The sequence below is a fragment of the Chlorocebus sabaeus genome, chromosome 14 (genome assembly GCF_047675955.1).
Source record: "Chlorocebus sabaeus isolate Y175 chromosome 14, mChlSab1.0.hap1, whole genome shotgun sequence".
Classification (NCBI taxonomy): domain Eukaryota; kingdom Metazoa; phylum Chordata; class Mammalia; order Primates; family Cercopithecidae; genus Chlorocebus; species Chlorocebus sabaeus.
Window position 1 is genome coordinate 69,707,338 of NC_132917.1, and position 16,969 is coordinate 69,724,306.

General features: G+C 41.2%; 1 protein-coding gene across 2 annotated transcripts; it reads left to right on the forward strand.

Annotated features, from left to right (window-relative positions):
• The first annotated feature begins 1,690 nt into the window (after positions 1 to 1,690).
• Positions 1,691 to 13,614, forward strand: SNRNP27 (small nuclear ribonucleoprotein U4/U6.U5 subunit 27). 2 transcript variants are annotated; one of them, XR_005243390.2, is made up of 7 exons: positions 1,691 to 1,807; positions 2,855 to 2,975; positions 4,365 to 4,477; positions 5,296 to 5,375; positions 10,932 to 10,996; positions 12,306 to 12,477; positions 12,563 to 13,275. XR_005243390.2 is itself a non-coding variant. In XM_007970345.3 (6 exons), the coding sequence occupies exons 1-6, from the start codon at positions 1,774 to 1,776 to the stop codon at positions 12,358 to 12,360; spliced, it is 468 nt and encodes a 155-aa protein (XP_007968536.1). In that variant the 5' UTR covers positions 1,691 to 1,773; the 3' UTR covers positions 12,361 to 13,614. The 2 variants fall into 2 exon arrangements, 1 of the variants encoding a protein (XP_007968536.1); XM_007970345.3 differs by having other exon boundaries at positions 12,306 to 13,614.
• Positions 13,615 to 16,969: the final 3,355 nt, after the last annotated feature.

Below are 16,969 nucleotides of genomic sequence, written 5' to 3' on the forward strand. Positions count from 1 at the left end.
TATGTTCATTACAGTACTATTCACAATAGCAAAGACATAGAAACCACCCAAATGCCCGTCAATGATAGACTGGATTTTTTTTTTTTTTTTTTTTTTTTTTTTTTTTTTTTTTTGAGACGGAGTCTTGCTCTGTGCCCCAGGCTGGAGTGCAGTGGCGCTATCTCGGCTCACTGCAAGCTCCGCCCCCCGGGTTCACGCTATTCTCCTGCCTCAGCCTCCCGAGTAGCCGGGACTACAGGCGCCGCCACCTCGCCCGGCTGGTTTTTCGTATTTTTTAGTAGAGACGGGGTTTCACGGTGTTAGCCAGGATGGTCTTGATCTCCTGACCTTGTGATCCGCCCGCCTCGGCCTCCCAAAGTGCTGGGATTACAGGCTTGAGCCACCGCGCCCGGCCTATAGACTGGATTTTAAAAATGTGGTACATATACACCATAGAATACTATACAGCCATAAAAAGGAACGAGATAATGTCCTTTGCAGGGACATGGATGGAACTGGAAGCCATTATCTTCAGCAAACTAACACAGAAACAGAAAACCAAATACTGCGTGTTCTCACTTATAAGTAGGAGCTGAACAATGAGAACACATGGGCACAGGGAGGGGAACAACACACACTGGGGCCTGTAGGGGGAGGAGCTGGGGGGAGGGAGAGCATTGGGAAGAATAGCTTAATAGATGCAGGGCTTAATGGGTTGGTAGGTGTAGCAAACCACCTTGGCACACGTTTACCTATGTAACAAAACTGCACATCCTGCAAATGAACCCTGGAATAAAATAAAATAAAATAAAATAAAATAAAATAAAATAAAATAAAATAAAATAAAATAAAAAATAAAATAAAATAAAATAAAATAAAATAAAATAAAATAAAATAAAGAGGTTTGAGTCTTTCCTGGTAAGCTTATTTATGCTCTATCACAGATGGTTCAGCCTTGGGGCAAGATAGTCTTTCTCCTAATTTTTGTAGTTTTGAACATTCTAAAGTTTTTGTCGTTGTTGTTGTTTTCCGTGAGGACAGAGGCAACTTCGGGGAAGTACTCTGTAGGGTAGGATGGAATTTGGGGCCTTTAGTTTTCCTTCCAAGAGCCCGTAGGAGGTTTTGGGTGCCTTCTCAATGCTGGCATGAGAAAATATAAAGCAGATGGACGGGGGCTGGGCGCAGTGGCTCACACCTGTAATCCCAGCACTTTAGGAGGCCAAGGCGGGCGATTCACGAGGTCAGGAGATCGAGACCATCCTGGCTAACACGGTGAAACCCCGTCTGTACTAAAAATACAAAAAAATTAGCCGGGCGTGGTAGCGGGCGCCTGTAGTCCCAGCTACTCCGGAGGCTGAGGCAGGAGAATGGCGTGAACCCGGGAGGCGGAGCTTGCAGTGAGCGGAGATCGCGCCACTGCACTCCAGCCTGGGCGACAGAGAGACACTCTGTCTCAAAAAAAAAAAAAAGGTGAACTTTGGTATATTCACTGCTTATAAATGTTATGTGGAAAAACAAGCTGTTTGCTGTTTACAATTGGTTTGCTGTATTTTGTGCATGTGGACAAAAATGGGGGGAAAAAAATGAAAGATGTGTTAGGATAATGAGTATACGGCTGAATTTTCCAGGAATTTCTATAGTAATACCAAATCGCATGTTTTAATGCCCACCGTGAACAAAAGAAGACCGGAACCCTCGCGACTCATTTTGACGTTTTCTGGTCGGCGGTAAAACCTCGGTTCCCGGCCCTCCCGGAAGTTGTTGCACAGTTGTTTCCGGGAAGCGGGACTCCAAATGGGTCGCAGTCGTAGCCGCTCCCCACGGAGGGGTGAGTCCTGTAGCATTTCGGAGGACGTGGGGCTCTGTTGGAGGCCCGTCCCTTTTGTTTTATTTTGTTTTGTTTTTGGTAGCCGGGTAGCAGAGAGGCGGGCTCTTTTCCCCAGGAGGAGAGCGAGGGGTGGATAAAGGAACGTAGACCTGGGCCCTTCCCTCTTCAGCCCACCTTCTCCGGTTTGAAGGCAGTGTCTCTGAATTAGTTTCATTAAGTCTTTGTCACCTTCATACAATAACCTTTATTACACTGTGGCCGGTGGGTTTAGAATTAGGCCTCAGTTCCTTTGCTGAATTTCTGGGCGACGGTGGGCAAGTCACTACTCAGCCTTTTTGAGGGTACTATTGCCAACTTTTAAAAACTGATGTGATAATTAATGTCACATCCCATAACACACAGTATGTGATTCTGCCTAGTTCTTAAATACTTAATAAATGTTAGATTCCTGCCCAAGTCATTACAGGGAAATCGATATTAAGAATTTTGAGTCCTGGGAGCTCACTTCGTAATGTTTTCTGACTCCCAGCCCCATTAATGAGGCAGCGCGATGTAAAGAAAGCTGGACTTCCATCAGGAGATCTAACTTAGACCCTCGGTTCTGCCCCTGATTCGTTGGTTTTTTTCTTTTTAATCAATTTATTTACTTTTAATGAGACAGAGTCTCGCTCTTTCGCCCGCCCAGGCTGAAGTGCAGTGGCCGATCTCAGCTCACTGCAACCTCCACCTTCCGGGGTCAAGCGATTCTTCTGCCTCAGCCTTCCTAGTAGCTGGGATTACCCGTCCGTGCCACCACACCTGGCTAATTTTTGTATTTTTATTAGAGACGGGGTTTCGCCGTGTTGGCCAGGCTGGTCTCGAACTCCTGACCTTGTGATCCGCCCGCCTGGGCCTCGCAAAGTGCTGGGATTAAAGGCGTGAGCCACTGGCCTCTTTTTACCTTTTTAATGTGACTAGTAATGGTTTGCATTATTTTTCTACTGGACGGCGCAGCTCTAGATATTTGAGGTAATTTTCAGTTATGCAATTTGTGTGCGATTCCATTAGAACGTAGGCGTTCCCGGTCCACATCCCGGGAGAGAGAACGCAGGCGCCGAGAAAGGTCCAGGTCTCGGGAGAGAGATCGGAGAAGGAGCCGTTCGCGATCCCCGCACCGAAGACGCTCCCGGTAAGGGTAGAAAATAAGCCAAGAGCTTGATTTACCGAAAGTCCCTAAGAAACTGGTCCCTGCTCTTAACTTTGTTTTGATCGCTTATAAGGGGATTTACAGTTTCCTGAAATGGAGGAAACTTAATCCAACCGTATTCTAAAGCTAACATTCAGCTTGGTTAAATGGGGCTAATAGTACTCTACATCGCAAAATTGTCTTGAGGAGTAAATAAGAAATAATGCATGCATGGCCGGGCGCGGTGGCTCAAGCCTGTAATCCCAGCACTTTGGGAGGCCGAGGCGGGTGGATCACGAGGTCAGGAGATCGAGACCATCCTGGCTAACATGGTGAAACCCCGTCTCTACTAAAAAATACAAAAAACTAGCCAGGCGAGGTGGCGGGCGCCTGTAGTCCCAGCTACTCGGGAGGCTGAAGCCGGAGAATGGCGTAAACCCGGGAGGCGGAGCTTGCAGTGAGCTGAGATCCGGCCACTGCACTCCAGTCTGGGTGACACAGCGAGACTCCGTCTCAAAAAAAAAAAAAAAAAAAAAAAAGAAATAATGCATGCAAACCACAGAGCATGGTGCTTGGCAAGAAGAAGTATTTTATATTTTTGTTTCTTTCTTTCTTTTTTTTTTTTTTTTGGGACGGAGTCTCACTCCCTCACCCAGGCTGGAGTGCAGCGGCGCAATGTCGGCTCACTGCAACCTCTGCCTCCCCTGGTTCAAGCGATTCTCCTGCCTCAGCCTCCCGAGTAGCGGGGACTACAGGCATGTGCCACCACACCTGGCTATTTTTTTTTTTTTTTTTTTTTGGTATTTTTAGTAGAGACGGGGTTTCAACGTGTTAGCCAGAATGGTCTTGATCTCCTGACCTCGTGATCCACCCACCTCGGCCTCCCAGAGTGCTGGGATTACAGACGTGAGCCACTGCACCCGGCCTTTTGTTTCTTTTTTATTAACTTTTGGTGATAATGATTTATTCAAGTATGTAATCAAGAATGGATGATCTTGGAAGAACTTCAGAAATGGGCTCTGAGTCTTTTTTTGTTTTTGTTTTTGTTTTTTTTGAGAGAGAGAGAGAGAGAGGGTCCTCCTGTGTTGCCCAGGCTGGTCTTGAATTCCTAGGCTCAAGCCATCCTCCTGCCTCGGCTTTCCAAAGTGCTGGATTTACATTTTTCTGCCTTCCAGAACGCTTTCTAGCTCTAACTGTACTGAAGGCAACTGATAATTAAGCAGTAAACTACATTTAAAATTTTTTTTGTTAACAAGGCCTTGGCAGAACCTTTTTCCTCACTTTGCTATAGGGAATGACTGGTTGTTCTGTGGAGCTCCGCTCATGTATATCTGTGCTGATTGATACAAAGTTGATATGTCTGTTTCTAACCTCTTTACTTGTAAATGTTAGATCTCCAAGACGACATAGATCCACATCTCCTTCCCCTTCTCGACTGAAAGAAAGAAGAGATGAGGAAAAGAAAGAAACAAAAGAAACAAAGAGCAAAGAACGGCAGATTACTGGTAATGTTATTAGATAAATAACTGTAGTAAAAGTACAGTGATGATAAAATTATAAAAGTTTAATTTTGAACATTTAAATGTTAAGCCTTTTATAATGTTCATTGCATATGGTTTTGAGCTTTTTTTTGTTTTTTTTTTTTGAGATAGAGTTTCATTCTTGTCACTCAGACTGGAGTGCAGTGGCACGATCTTGGCTCACTGCAACTGCCACCTCCTGGGTTCAAGCAATTCTCGTGCCTCAGCCTCCCAGAGTAGTTGGGATTACAGGCACCCGCCACTATGCCAGCTAATTTTTGTACTTTTAGTAGAAACGAGTTCTCACCATGTTGGCCAGGCTGGTCTCAAACTCCTGACCTCAGATGATCCTCCCGCCTCGGCCTCCCAAAGTGCTGGGATTATAGGCGTGAACCATCGTGCCCAGCGTGAGATTTTAATTATATCCTAGCAAGTTGCTGGTTATCTGTGGTGCTCCTGATATAGAAGGGTAGTTACAAACATGAGAATATTCTATTTTGGAAGTATCTTCAGAACTAGATAGTGTCATGCCTGATATTAAAGGTAGTCCTTAATATGAAACCCAGATTTTTTTAAAAAGGTAATCCTGTCTAAAGGCTTCAAGGAGAGGACTTTTTCTTTGTACCATGTTACATTCTGTCCAAATGTAAGAGGAATTTTTTCATTAGACTCATCTTCAGCTAATTGTTTTGTGTATTCTCTGCTAGTGAGGTGGAATGACTATTAATCTGTTACCACCTCTCTTTTTGTTTATGTATATATATGAAATGATAGAGAGTTCACAAAATTATTCATTTTTGCAGAGGAAGACTTAGAGGGCAAAACAGAGGAAGAAATAGAAATGATGAAGTTAATGGGATTTGCCTCCTTTGACTCCACAAAAGTAAGTAAAACATGCAACATTCTCATTTGAATTAATCTGTTATGACTGTCCTGTCTTTCTATGTTCTTTTCCATTTATACAAATGTGTTTGATTATAAGACAATAACTATCTGTTTGAAGGACTTTGAGAATACAGAGGAGGAAATAGTGAACTGCCATTGGAATTCGGGGAGTGGTTGCCAGGGACGATGTTTGAGTTAGATCTTCAAGGGCAAGTAGAAGTGATCAGACAAAAAGAGGAAGATGATTATTTCAGGTAGGGGAAGAGCTCATGAAAATGCCATGTAGCTGTAAAGGAGCACAGTGTATTGTGGGAATTTCAAATTCTGCCAGGGATAAAGCAGTGCTGATGGGCTAGTGACTTAGGCTAGAAATAGAGGTAGGAGGCAAATCACAGAGGGCTTTTGATGCCCTTAGTCATGCTAAGGAATTCAGAGTCGATTCTTTAGGTGTTGAGGAGAGGAAGTAGTGATTTTTAAATAAGGGAGTGGCATGGTTATATGTGTGTTTTAGAACAATAACTCTGGGGGCAGCATGGAGGACAGATGGGAGGTGGGTTAGATTGGAGGCAGGGAGAACTGCTGATTTGTGCAAGTGAAAGATGATGAAGGCCTGAACTGAGTTGAGAACGATTCAGGAGCTGGGGGATGTGGGAGTGAGTAGTTAGTAATGCCTCTCAGGTGTCAGGCTGGGACCCTGAGTGATACAGTCAACCCGGAACAGAGTTTCTGGAAGGGGAACTGCTGGGAAATGGAAGAACAAAATCCAGCTGCCAGATAGAGATGACACTGGGCAGCTGCATACATGTCTCACAGCTTAGAAGTAGGGTGGATAGGGGAGTGAATGCTGTCTAGCCTTCATAATAGCAGAGAGATGAGGGAAGAGGAAAAAGAGGGAGGGATTAGGTAGAGGAGGGAGAGCATAGAGAGAGAGATGGGGGAAGAGAGAGATAGGTATAGAGAGAAGAAAGAGGAGAGGAGAGGAGATGGAGAGAGGGAGGGTGTGTGGAAAGAAAAACAATATATTTTTCAAAATCTCTTTTCTAGAATTTTAAGTCTTTCCATTTAGTTTTGCAAATGGAAATAGAGATGTTTGAGAAAAAACTGTCAAAAATAATCCACTTTCCCAAGTCTTGTATTCCATTGAGTTGCTAATGGAGTGGGGTAATCGCAGTTGCTGTAAGAGTTTCTTTCTAACTAATGTGACTGTGTAGGGCTCACATGTTTTAAAATGACAGTGTGTAACTTAGGAGTACTGAGGCATGACTGTTTTGAGGTGAGAAATTAAGAACAAGCTCTCATTCTTGGAATGGTTATGTGAACTCTGTTTTGGAATTGAATGAAGTTTATTTATCAGCTTTTTTTCCCTTGAATGCCTTAAATCCTTATTTGTTTTTCCAAAGAGTATTTTATAAATGAAAATTTATTAATATATATGTTGGGTGAATAAAAATACATTAAAAGTAAAGCAACTATAGTTTTATTGTCTTTAGAAGAATGGGGAGGGAACTTTTTCCCCAAAGAAAATGGAATTATTTTCTTTGTTTTTTGGTTTTCCTGTTGTTTGATGTCAGATTTGAAGTTCCTGAAAGTCAGATCTAAGGGTGGTGCCACCCATCACTTAAATGTAGTCAGTGTTGAGGATGTTTGCTTATAAGGGAAAAATTAGGTGAAAAGTCATAGATCTTATAAAAATTATGGAGTACCGTCACACTAATTGATGTCAGTTTTTTAAAATGACATCTACAAGGATGTTAATTTAGTTTATATGCAGTTGGCTTCATGGCTATCAGTTATAAAGTCAGCTCATTTGTGTTTTTTTTTTTTTTTTTTGAGACGGAGTCTGGCTCTGTCGCCCAGGCTGGAGTGCAGTGGCCAGATCTCAGCTCACTGCAAGCTCCGCCTCCCGGGTTTACACCATTCTCCTGCCTCAGCCTCCCGAGTAGCTGGGACTACAGGCGCCGCCACCACGCCCGGCTAGTTTTTTGTATTTTTTAGTAGAGACGGGGTTTCACCGTGTTAGCCAGGATGGTCTCGATCTCCTGACCTCGTGATCCACCCGTCTCAGCCTCCCAAAGTGCTGGGATTACAGGCTTGAGCCACCACGCCCGGCCTCATTTGTGTTTTTAAGTAATGCGTATCTTGTGATGTTTCATCATTGATCTATTGTGGGACCTCTTCATATGCCAGTGTAGTCACCCATTTTCCTTTCTATTTGATTGTATTTTCATTTTTAAATTTTTATTATTTTTTATTTTATTTTATTTTTTTGAGACAGAGTGTCGCCCTGTCATCCAGGCTGGAGTGTAGCGGCGCCATCTCAGCTCACTGCTACCTCCACCTCCCAGGTTCAACCAATTCCCCTGCCTCGGCCTCCCAAGTTTCTGGGATTACAGGTGCCTGCCACCATGCCTGGCTAATTTTTGTATTTTTAGTAGAGATGGGATTTCGCCATGTTGGCCAGGCTGGTCTCAAACTCCTGGCCTTAAGGGATCCACCTGCCTTGGCCTCCCAAAGTGCTAAGATTACAGGCATGAGCCACTGCGCCCAGCCTCATTTTTTAGTTTTTTAGACAGGTTCTTGTTTTGTCACCCGTACTGGAGTACAGTGGTATGATCATGGCTCACTGCAGCCTGACCTCCTGGGCTGAAGCAATTTCCCCGCCTTAGCCTCTGGAGTAGCTGAGAATATAGGCACATGCCACCACGCCAGGATAATTTTTTTATTTTTTGCAGAGATAGAATAGAGTCTTGCTGTGCTGCCTAGGTTGGTCTTGAATTCATGAACTCAAGAAATCCTCCTGCCTCAGTCCATTTGTTTTATTATTATTTTTGAAGAGACGGAGTCTTCCTGTGTTGCCCAGGCTGTACTCAAACTCCTTGGCTCAAGAAATCCTCTTGCCTCAGCCTTCCAAGTAGCTGGGACTATAGCCTCATAGCAATGTGCTTGGCTTCTCCCTTTCATTTTATTAGATTGGTGCAAAAGTAATTACAGTTTTTGCCATTGAAAATAATGGCTAAAACTGCAATTACTTCAATAACATTCTTCTAGGAAGTTTCAAAGTTTGGTTTTGTTTATTAATGGATAATTTTCTATGCCAGCATGTAAATAAATGAGGATAGAGCTAATAATATGCAACTCTGCAAATAGTTGCCAGAAATCAGTTAACCTTTAGGAATCGAACTTTGTAAAAAGGTTAGTATCATTTACTTTTTTGTGCCCAAGACTGGTTTCTCAGTCATGCTTACTTCCTATTACTGGGAGTTCAAAATCATATACCTCAAGTAATTTGTTGAGGACTCACCCTCCACCCCCCAAAAAATACATGAAAATAGGTATAGAAAAGTAAGACCAAATACATTTATTTTAGCCCCACTTCAAATATATATTAATCTGTATATGCCTTTTGGCCAGTGGGTCAGAATCAGTTTTTGCCCTGACACCAATATCTAATTAAGTACACTACACAGATAGGCTACTCTTGCATAGGTAGTAATGGGAGAGGGAGGAGGTGGGGGTCACTTGTGTGTGTCATGACATTAACTAATGATACTCATCTAAGTCATTTTCTGAATACCTGGGAGTGCAGTTACCTAGGATGTAAGAATGCAAAGGTGACTCTCAGACATATCCCTCCATCAAGAAGCTTGCAGTCTCATAGGGAAAATACCTTTATGATGTACATCATGGTTTTATAGGGTAGAAAATAGAAGGTACTGGGCTGGGTGTGGTAGCTCATGCCTGTAATCCCAGCACTTTGGGAGGCGGCGGGGTGGGATCACGAGGTCAAGAGATCAAGACCACCCTGGCCAACATGGTGAAACCCCATCTCTACTTAAAATACAAAAATTAGCTGGGCGTGGTGGCGCATGCCTTTAGTCCCAGCTACTCGGTAGGCTGAGCAGGAGAATCGCTTGAACCCGGGAGGTGGAGTTTGCAGTGAACCGAGATCATGCCACTGCACTCCAGCCTGGTGACAGAGCAGGTCTCCATCTCAAAAAAAAAAAAAAAAAAGAAAAAGAAAAAGAAAAGAAAATAGAGGGTACTGTGAGGAAAGCACAGTTAACATTTTTCTGCAGTTAGAGAAGATGGCACTTCCTAGCAACTGGAATGCTTGAATTGGGCCTTGAACAATGGATAATAACCAGATAGTTCAAGTTAGAGGCGGGGAAGGTAATTCAGGCATGAGGAACAACATGGGGGAAAGTGGGTATGTGGAGTTGATTTGACTGGATTAGAAGACCTGAATAAGAATTTGTGAAAAAGAGAATGGGTGCTACATTCAGAAAGGTCAAGACGGAGTGACACATAACCTAGCATTTGTGTCTGTTATTCTGTTCTGATTCTTGATTTAAAGATCAAAATTGGGCTGGGCACAATGGTTCATGCCTGGGATTCCAGTACTTTGGAAGGCCAATGCAGGAGAATTGCTTGAGACCAAGAGTTCAAGACCAGCCTGGGCAACATAGTGAGGTCCCATCTCTACAGGAAAAAAAAATTCAAAATTAGCCCAGATTGGTGGCATGTGCCTGTAGTCCCAGCTACTCAGGAGCTGAGGCAGAAAGATCACTTGAGCCCAGGAGTTTGAGGCTGCAGTGAGCTATGATCACGCCACTGCACTCCAACCTAGGGACAGCGAGACCCCGTGTCTAAAAAATAATAATTTTTAAAATGAACAAAAAATTGCAAGAGCAACCATTCCAGCCATGATATGAGAATATTATTAGCTAAGGTTGTAAGTTAAATTTTGTGTAAATATGAGTTTTTCTGGAGATTATACCTTTTATCTGGTTTCAAAGTATTCTTTGACCAGAAAAGATTAGATTCTGCTACCCTACTTTCTCAGCATGCCTTGCACATAGTACATACACTGTGAATGTTTATTGGTTTGAATATTAATTGCTTATGTACAATTGTAAAAGTGTGAGCAGAGAGTTGTACCGCTTGGGAGTTCATAGGATCTGCAAATTATCTCTCCCTCATTGGACTCTCCTCCTCCTCCTCCTTCCTTTATTCTCCTTCCTTCTCCTCCTTCTTCCTCTTCTTCCGCTGCTGCTGCTGCTCTTGCTGCTCCTGCTGCTGCTGCTTCTGCTTCTGCTGCTGCTGCTTGTGCTGCTGCTGCTGCTTCTGCTGCTGCTGCTGCTGCTTCTGCTGCTGCTGCTGCTGCTGCTCTTGCTTCTGCTGCTGCTGCTATTTCTGCTTCTTCCACTGCTGCTGCCGCTTCTTCTGCTGCTTCTCTTTCTCTTCCTCCTCCCCCCTTCTCCCCCCTTCTCCCCCACTTCTTTCTTCCTTCCTCCTTCTTTCTTCTTCTTTTTTTTTTTCTTTTTTGAGACTGGATCATGCTCAGTTGCCCAGGCTGGGGTGCATTGGATTGGTGTGATTATGGCTCCTTGCAGTCCCAAACTCCTGGATTCAAGCAATCCTCCCATCTTAGCCTGCCCCCAAGTAGCTGGGAGTACAGGTACATGCCACTGCCACCACGCCTGCTTTCATGTATCCTGATTTAATGTATCCTCCCTGGTTTTTTGTTTGTTGTTTGTTTATTGTTTTTCTTCAGGGTAAGAAAGTGGATGGCTCTGTAAATGCCTATGCCATAAATGTCTCTCAGAAGAGGAAGTACAGGTATGCATGGCCCCCATTATTATGTTTGAACTAATCAGTTTTGTACTTAGAACTTTATTATGGGATAATCATGTTTGTAGGAAATGTAGCAGTTTTCCATACAGTTCCTTGTTTGAATGAAATATTATCTTCATTGCTTATATTCTGGCGTGTTAAAATTGTTTTCCCCTTTACATGTGAGCTAATAGCTATTAGAGAGAGAGGGTAGTTGGCTTAAATATTTTAGGACTGGCCGGGCGCGGTGGCTCAAGCCTGTAATCCCGGCACTTTGGGAGGCTGAGACGGGCGGATCATGAGGTCAGGAGTTCGAGACCATCCTGGCTAACACGGTGAAACCCCGTCTCTACTAAAAAATACAAAAAGCTAGCCGGGCGAGGTGGCTGGTGTCTGTAGTCCCAGCTACTCGGGAGGCTGAGGCAGGAGAATGGTGTAAACCCAGGAGGCGGAGCTTGCAGTGAGCTGAGATCCGGCCACTGCACTCCAGCTCCGGCGACAGAGCAAGACTCCGTCTCAAAAAAAAAAAAAAAAAAAAATTTTAGGACTATAGATAGTAATTTCCTCAGAAAAGCATAATTTCAAGTCTATGGGCTTTGATTTCAGTATAATTTAGGTATAAAATAGATCCCTCCTGAACTAGATTGATTACGTAATGATTTCAACTGTAAATATATTCTTCTGTTACGTATAGGCATATTTTATTTGTACCACAGTTTTGGAACAAACCAATCCATACATGAATTCTTAATGAAAAAGTCAAGATATTTTCAAACATTGCCTTTCTCTCTAACTTTATCACTGATAAAAGATTAATAGTCCAGTTAATTTAGATTATGAATCATGTGATTGAAAATGCTATAAGCTAAGGTACTAGAATCATTTTGGACAATCTTTTGTAAAATTACCTTCAAATAAGGTCTTATGGGGAGAATCATTACAGTGTGCAATTGAATTGGCTTAATGGGTGCCTGTTTTGGAACTCCTCTATTTCTAAATTACCTGTTTCTTATTACCTAAAATAAATAAGGATTTTCAATTGATTTTTTTTAAGTCCGTAGAGTCTTCTCAAATAATTTCAAAATTAAACTTCCATACTGCTATTTGGAGTTAAAAGAAATCTGAAAGTCTTTGGTTTATTTTGAAAGTAAAATAATCTCTAAATACACATTAAATTACCTTGAATAGTTTCTACCCTAGACTTTGCTATTATAAAGATGGTTTATAGGTTTAATCTCTGAAGCATGTTTTTTTTTTTTATAAGAAGAGTATAGGATTAAAAAAATAAACAATGAATTTTCTCTTCTCATCACAGGCAGTACATGAATCGAAAAGGTGGATTCAACAGACCTTTGGATTTCATTGCATGAGAATTGAAATGTTGAAGGATAATTTTTTTTCCGCTTATCTTGGTCAGAGAGTGGATTTTGTATTTTGTATTTAACTTGCATTCAAAAAACAGGATCTCAGTTCTCCCTTCTTGTAAAGTAAGAAAATCTTATTTATGATGTATGCAGTTAACTTACCTTGCCTCAACAGAAGAAAGGTTAAATATTACATTTTTTCTTTTAGGAAATATCATTTGTGGCAGGCGTCAACCCCATTTTATTTGTCCTTATTCCTGTGGAAGCAGTATATGTTTTCTTCTTGAATGCTCATTAGGACTTCTTAAAAAACATGAAAGTAATTTGGAAGTAAGTTTATCCAATAAAGCAGTATTTCTACCCTTTTAGATTTGATAAATATTTTTTATTACTAAAGAATCTCCCTAGACATTTTCTTTTTTTCATGCATAGATTTAAGTATATTGTTAGTAATTTAAAAATGGGAAGAATGAAAAAGCATAACTAGATTTTTCTATCTTCTATGGTCCCCCCCAGAAAAATGCCATTTATAGTTCTCTCCCCAAGTATAAAAAGCGTTACATGCAAAAAAAAAAGATCTGAGAGAAACCAAAAAGTAAAAGAAAAGCAGAAAATCACCTGTTATCTACTCCCAGAAAAAATCAATTTCAACATTTTGGTATATGTCTTTCCAGGCTTCTTTGGGTTAATCCCATCTATGAGATCAGAATATGTATGCAGTTCTTTCTTTAACCCTTTTTTTCCCCATGTACTGTGAACATTTAAAAAGTACTTTTAAATATTCTTTGGAAACTTAGCTTTTAGTAGCTACTTGGTTGTATCATAATTTATTAACTAATGTTTTATTGGTAAACATTGGCTTGCCTCCCATGACTTGCCATTATAATTAAAACTGTGACTACTCTATCTCCATTACATACATATTTTTGTATGTTTCATTATTTCCTCAGGCTCCATACTTAGACGTGGCATTGCTGAGTTAGATTAAAAGGGCTATGTATACATGTTTTAAGACGTTTGGTATCTCTGGCTAGAAGGTAACAACCAACTCTATCCAGTGAAGTATGAGCATTCTTGTTTCAGACACATGTACAAATATTAAGTGTAAAATTTGTTTTAAGGTTTCCTACCTGATGGGTAAAATAATGGTACTATTTGGTTTTGTGTTTTTGTTTCATTTCTAGGGAGGATGAATATTTTTTAAATGTATTAGCCATATTTCTTTTGTGACATGCTAATTTTAAATCTTGGATCTATTAATATTTGTCTTTTGTCAAGCTTTTCTTTTTTTCATTTGAAGAACACTCTTTTTATATTGAAGATAATAACCATCACCCATTCTGTTGTAGACTTTGCTGGTAGTTGACGCTGTGTGGCTAGATTTTAACTTACTTTTCTGAGTAAGTACTACAAATGTGGAACACAATTCAGATGATACAAAGGATATCTAGTGATGCATTAATTGTATATCCTTTCAGAGATATTCCACATATGCACAACCATATATTTATATATATATGTCTTATACATAAAGATAGAAGCAAACTCTTCATACTGTTCTGCACCTAGTCTTTGTTTACGTACATCTTATACATCTTATGATGGTTTCTTATTGGTACCTGTAAAATTGTGTTGCTAGAGATTTGACTCGAAATCCTTAAGGCAGCATACTTTGCAGATAGATAATCTGAGAGAATCTAGTAGGTCAACAGATCTGCTCTCTGTGAGCTAACACTAAAGAAATAGAGGAAGAGGAAATCTTTGAAAAATCAAGAAAAGATACCTTTGATCCCAAAAGTCTTGGTTTGAAGGAACTTTTATCCATTAGATCATCTAATTCTGGAAGAATAACCAAAGTGCGGCATCCTTGTATTCTTCCTCTAAGAGGCTCATCCTCATAGGGGATGTAAATTGAGCCAGGTTTTCTAAGTGTCTAAATGATAAGTGCTTCAGGGGTCAGTCCTTGAACTCTCCAATCTCTTCTTTGGTGAACTGTCCATTTGTGTGGCTTCAAACACCTTCTGCCATGGCTCTCAAATTTATACTCTTCCAGTCAGACCATTTTACTGAATTATAATCACATATATGCAGCTAGACTATTAGGCACCTCAAATTTAAGATTAACTGAACTGAACTCTGCCCAGTCTTCTTTTTTGAGGCTTTCCCATCACAGTAAATGGCCCTTTCATTCACTCCTTTGCTCAGACCATGGTCCTTGGGGTTGTCTTTGACTCCTTTATTTTATGCCTTACATCTGATTCATTAGCTGATTCTTTTGGCTTTAACATCAGAGTACATTTTGAATTTGACCACTTTTCACCACCTATGCTAACCTAAGCCATCTCTCTTGCCTGGACTACTGCAGTAGCCTCCTAACAAGTCTCCCTCCTTCCACTCTTGGTGCTGTTTATTCTTCACCCAGTATCAGAGAGGAACCTTTTAAAATGTACATCAAGGCTGGGTCCGGTGGCTCATGCCTGTAATCCCAGCTCTTTGTGAGACTGAGACCGGCAGATCACTTGAGGTCATGAGTTTGAGACCAGTCTGGCCAATGTGGTGAAACCCTGTCTCTACTAAATATTCAAAAATTAGCTGGGCATGGTGGCATGAACCTGTAATCCCAGCTACTCGGGAGGCTGGGGCAGGAGAATTGCTTGAACTCTGGAGGCAGAGGCTGCAGCGAGCCAAGATCTTACCACTGCATTCCAGCCTGGGCAACAGAACAAGATTTTGTCTCTAAATTAATTAATTAAATGTGCAACTAGTGATATTTCTCCTGGCTCCAGTGATTTTTTTTTTTTAATCATTTAGAATGAAGTCCAGTCCTCAGTGTGGTCTACAGAGCCTCCACATGACCTAGACCCTGGCTTTCTACAGCCTCACTCCCTTGCTCACTGCACTGAGATACACTGGCCGGCCTCCTTGCTGTTCTTTCAAAACAGGCATGTGTCTACTCCCAGTCTTCTCACTTGCTCTTTCTTCCTTCTGAAATGTTCCCCCACCTCCTTGATTTGCACAAGTAGCTTCTTTACATTGTTCAGATCGCTCCTCAAACTAAGGTCATTCCTGACCACCGTATCCAAAATAGCAAACTTTCTTCCCTATCTCTCCACTCTGCTTTACTCTTTTTTTTTTTTAACCTTTAAAAAGTTGAGATTAAATTTATATACCGTAAAATTTACCCTTCTAAAGTTTACAATTCAGTGGTTTTTAATATACTCAGAGTTACGCATCCATCATTCCTAATTCCAGAATGTTTTCATAACTCCAGAAAGAAACCTCATATCCATTAATAATCACTCCTCATCCCCCCCACCCCTAGAATCCACTAATGTATTTCCTGTCTCTACAGATGTACCTATTCTGAACATTTCATATAAATGGAATAATACAATATGTAGCCTTTTGTGTCTGGCTTCTCTCATTTAGCATAGTGTTTTCAAAGTTCCTCTGTGTTGTAGCATGTATCGGTACATCCATCACTTTTTTTGTCTCCAAATAATATTCCATTCTCTATTTATACCACATTTTGGTTTATAATTCATCAGTTGATGGGCATGTGAGTTGTTTTCACTTAGTGACTATTAAGAAATAATGGTGCCATGGCCAGGCGCAGTGGCTCACGCCAGTAATCCCAGCACTTTGGGAGGCCGAGGTGGGCAGATCACTTGAGGTCAGGAGTTCAAGACCAGCCTGGCCAACATGGTGAAACTCCATCTCTACTAAAAATACAAAAATTAGCCAGACATGGTAGCGTGTGCCTGTAATCCCAGCTACTTGGGAGGCTGAGGCAGGAGAATTGCTTGAACCCGGGAGGCAGAGGTTGCTGTAAGCAGAGATCACACCATTGCACTCCAGCCTGGGCTACAGAGCGAGACTCCATCTCAGAAAAAAAAAAGAGAGAAAGAAATGGTGCCAGAACATTTGTATACAAGTTTTAGAATGAACATATTTTCAGTTCTCTTGAGAGTATGCTTAGGAGTGGAATTACCAAGTCATATGGAAACTATGTTTGACTTAAACATAAAGCACTGTCAAACTGTCTTTCAAAGCTGCTGCACTATTTCATAGTCCCATTTACAATATATGAGGGTCCCAGTTTCTCCATGTGGCTCTCCAAACCCTCCTTTACTTGTCTTCACCGCATTTATCACTGCCTGACATACTGTATATTCTTTTATTATTGTCTGGTTCTTCTATTAGACAGCAAGCTCGGAGAAGTGGGGCATCTGTCTGGTTAGCTTTGCACCCCCGCACCACACAGTGGCTGGCACAGAGTACAACACTCAATGCATGTCTTGAATTCGTGAATATAGTTCTGTAACCTTTTTTCACTAACCGAGTCCCCTGATCTTCAGTTTACATCTCATTACCTTTAGTTACCCAAGTACTTTATTTTGTATTTAACTTGCATTCAAAACACAGGATCTCAGTTCTTCTTTCCTGTAAAGTAAGAAAATTTTATTTTTGATATATGCAGTTCACTTATCTTGCTTCAACAGAAGAAAAGTTAAATATTACATTTTTTTCATTTAGGAAATATCATTTGTGGCAAGCCTCTTTCTTGTAACAGTCTTAAAACATTGTGACAAAGCTAAACTCCTTTCAAACAGTA

What these genes read in the sequence shown, in the direction of transcription:
- SNRNP27 (XM_007970345.3), top strand. Translation starts at nt 1,774, where the DNA reads ATGGGTCGCAGTCGTAGCCGCTCCCCACGGAGGG. An exon ending in CAAAGAACGGCAGATTACTG is followed by an intron (nt 4,478 to 5,295) that starts GTAATGTTATTA and finishes TCATTTTTGCAG; the next exon opens with AGGAAGACTTAGAGGGCAAA. An exon ending in CCTCCTTTGACTCCACAAAA is followed by an intron (nt 5,376 to 10,931) that starts GTAAGTAAAACA and finishes GTTTTTCTTCAG; the next exon opens with GGTAAGAAAGTGGATGGCTC.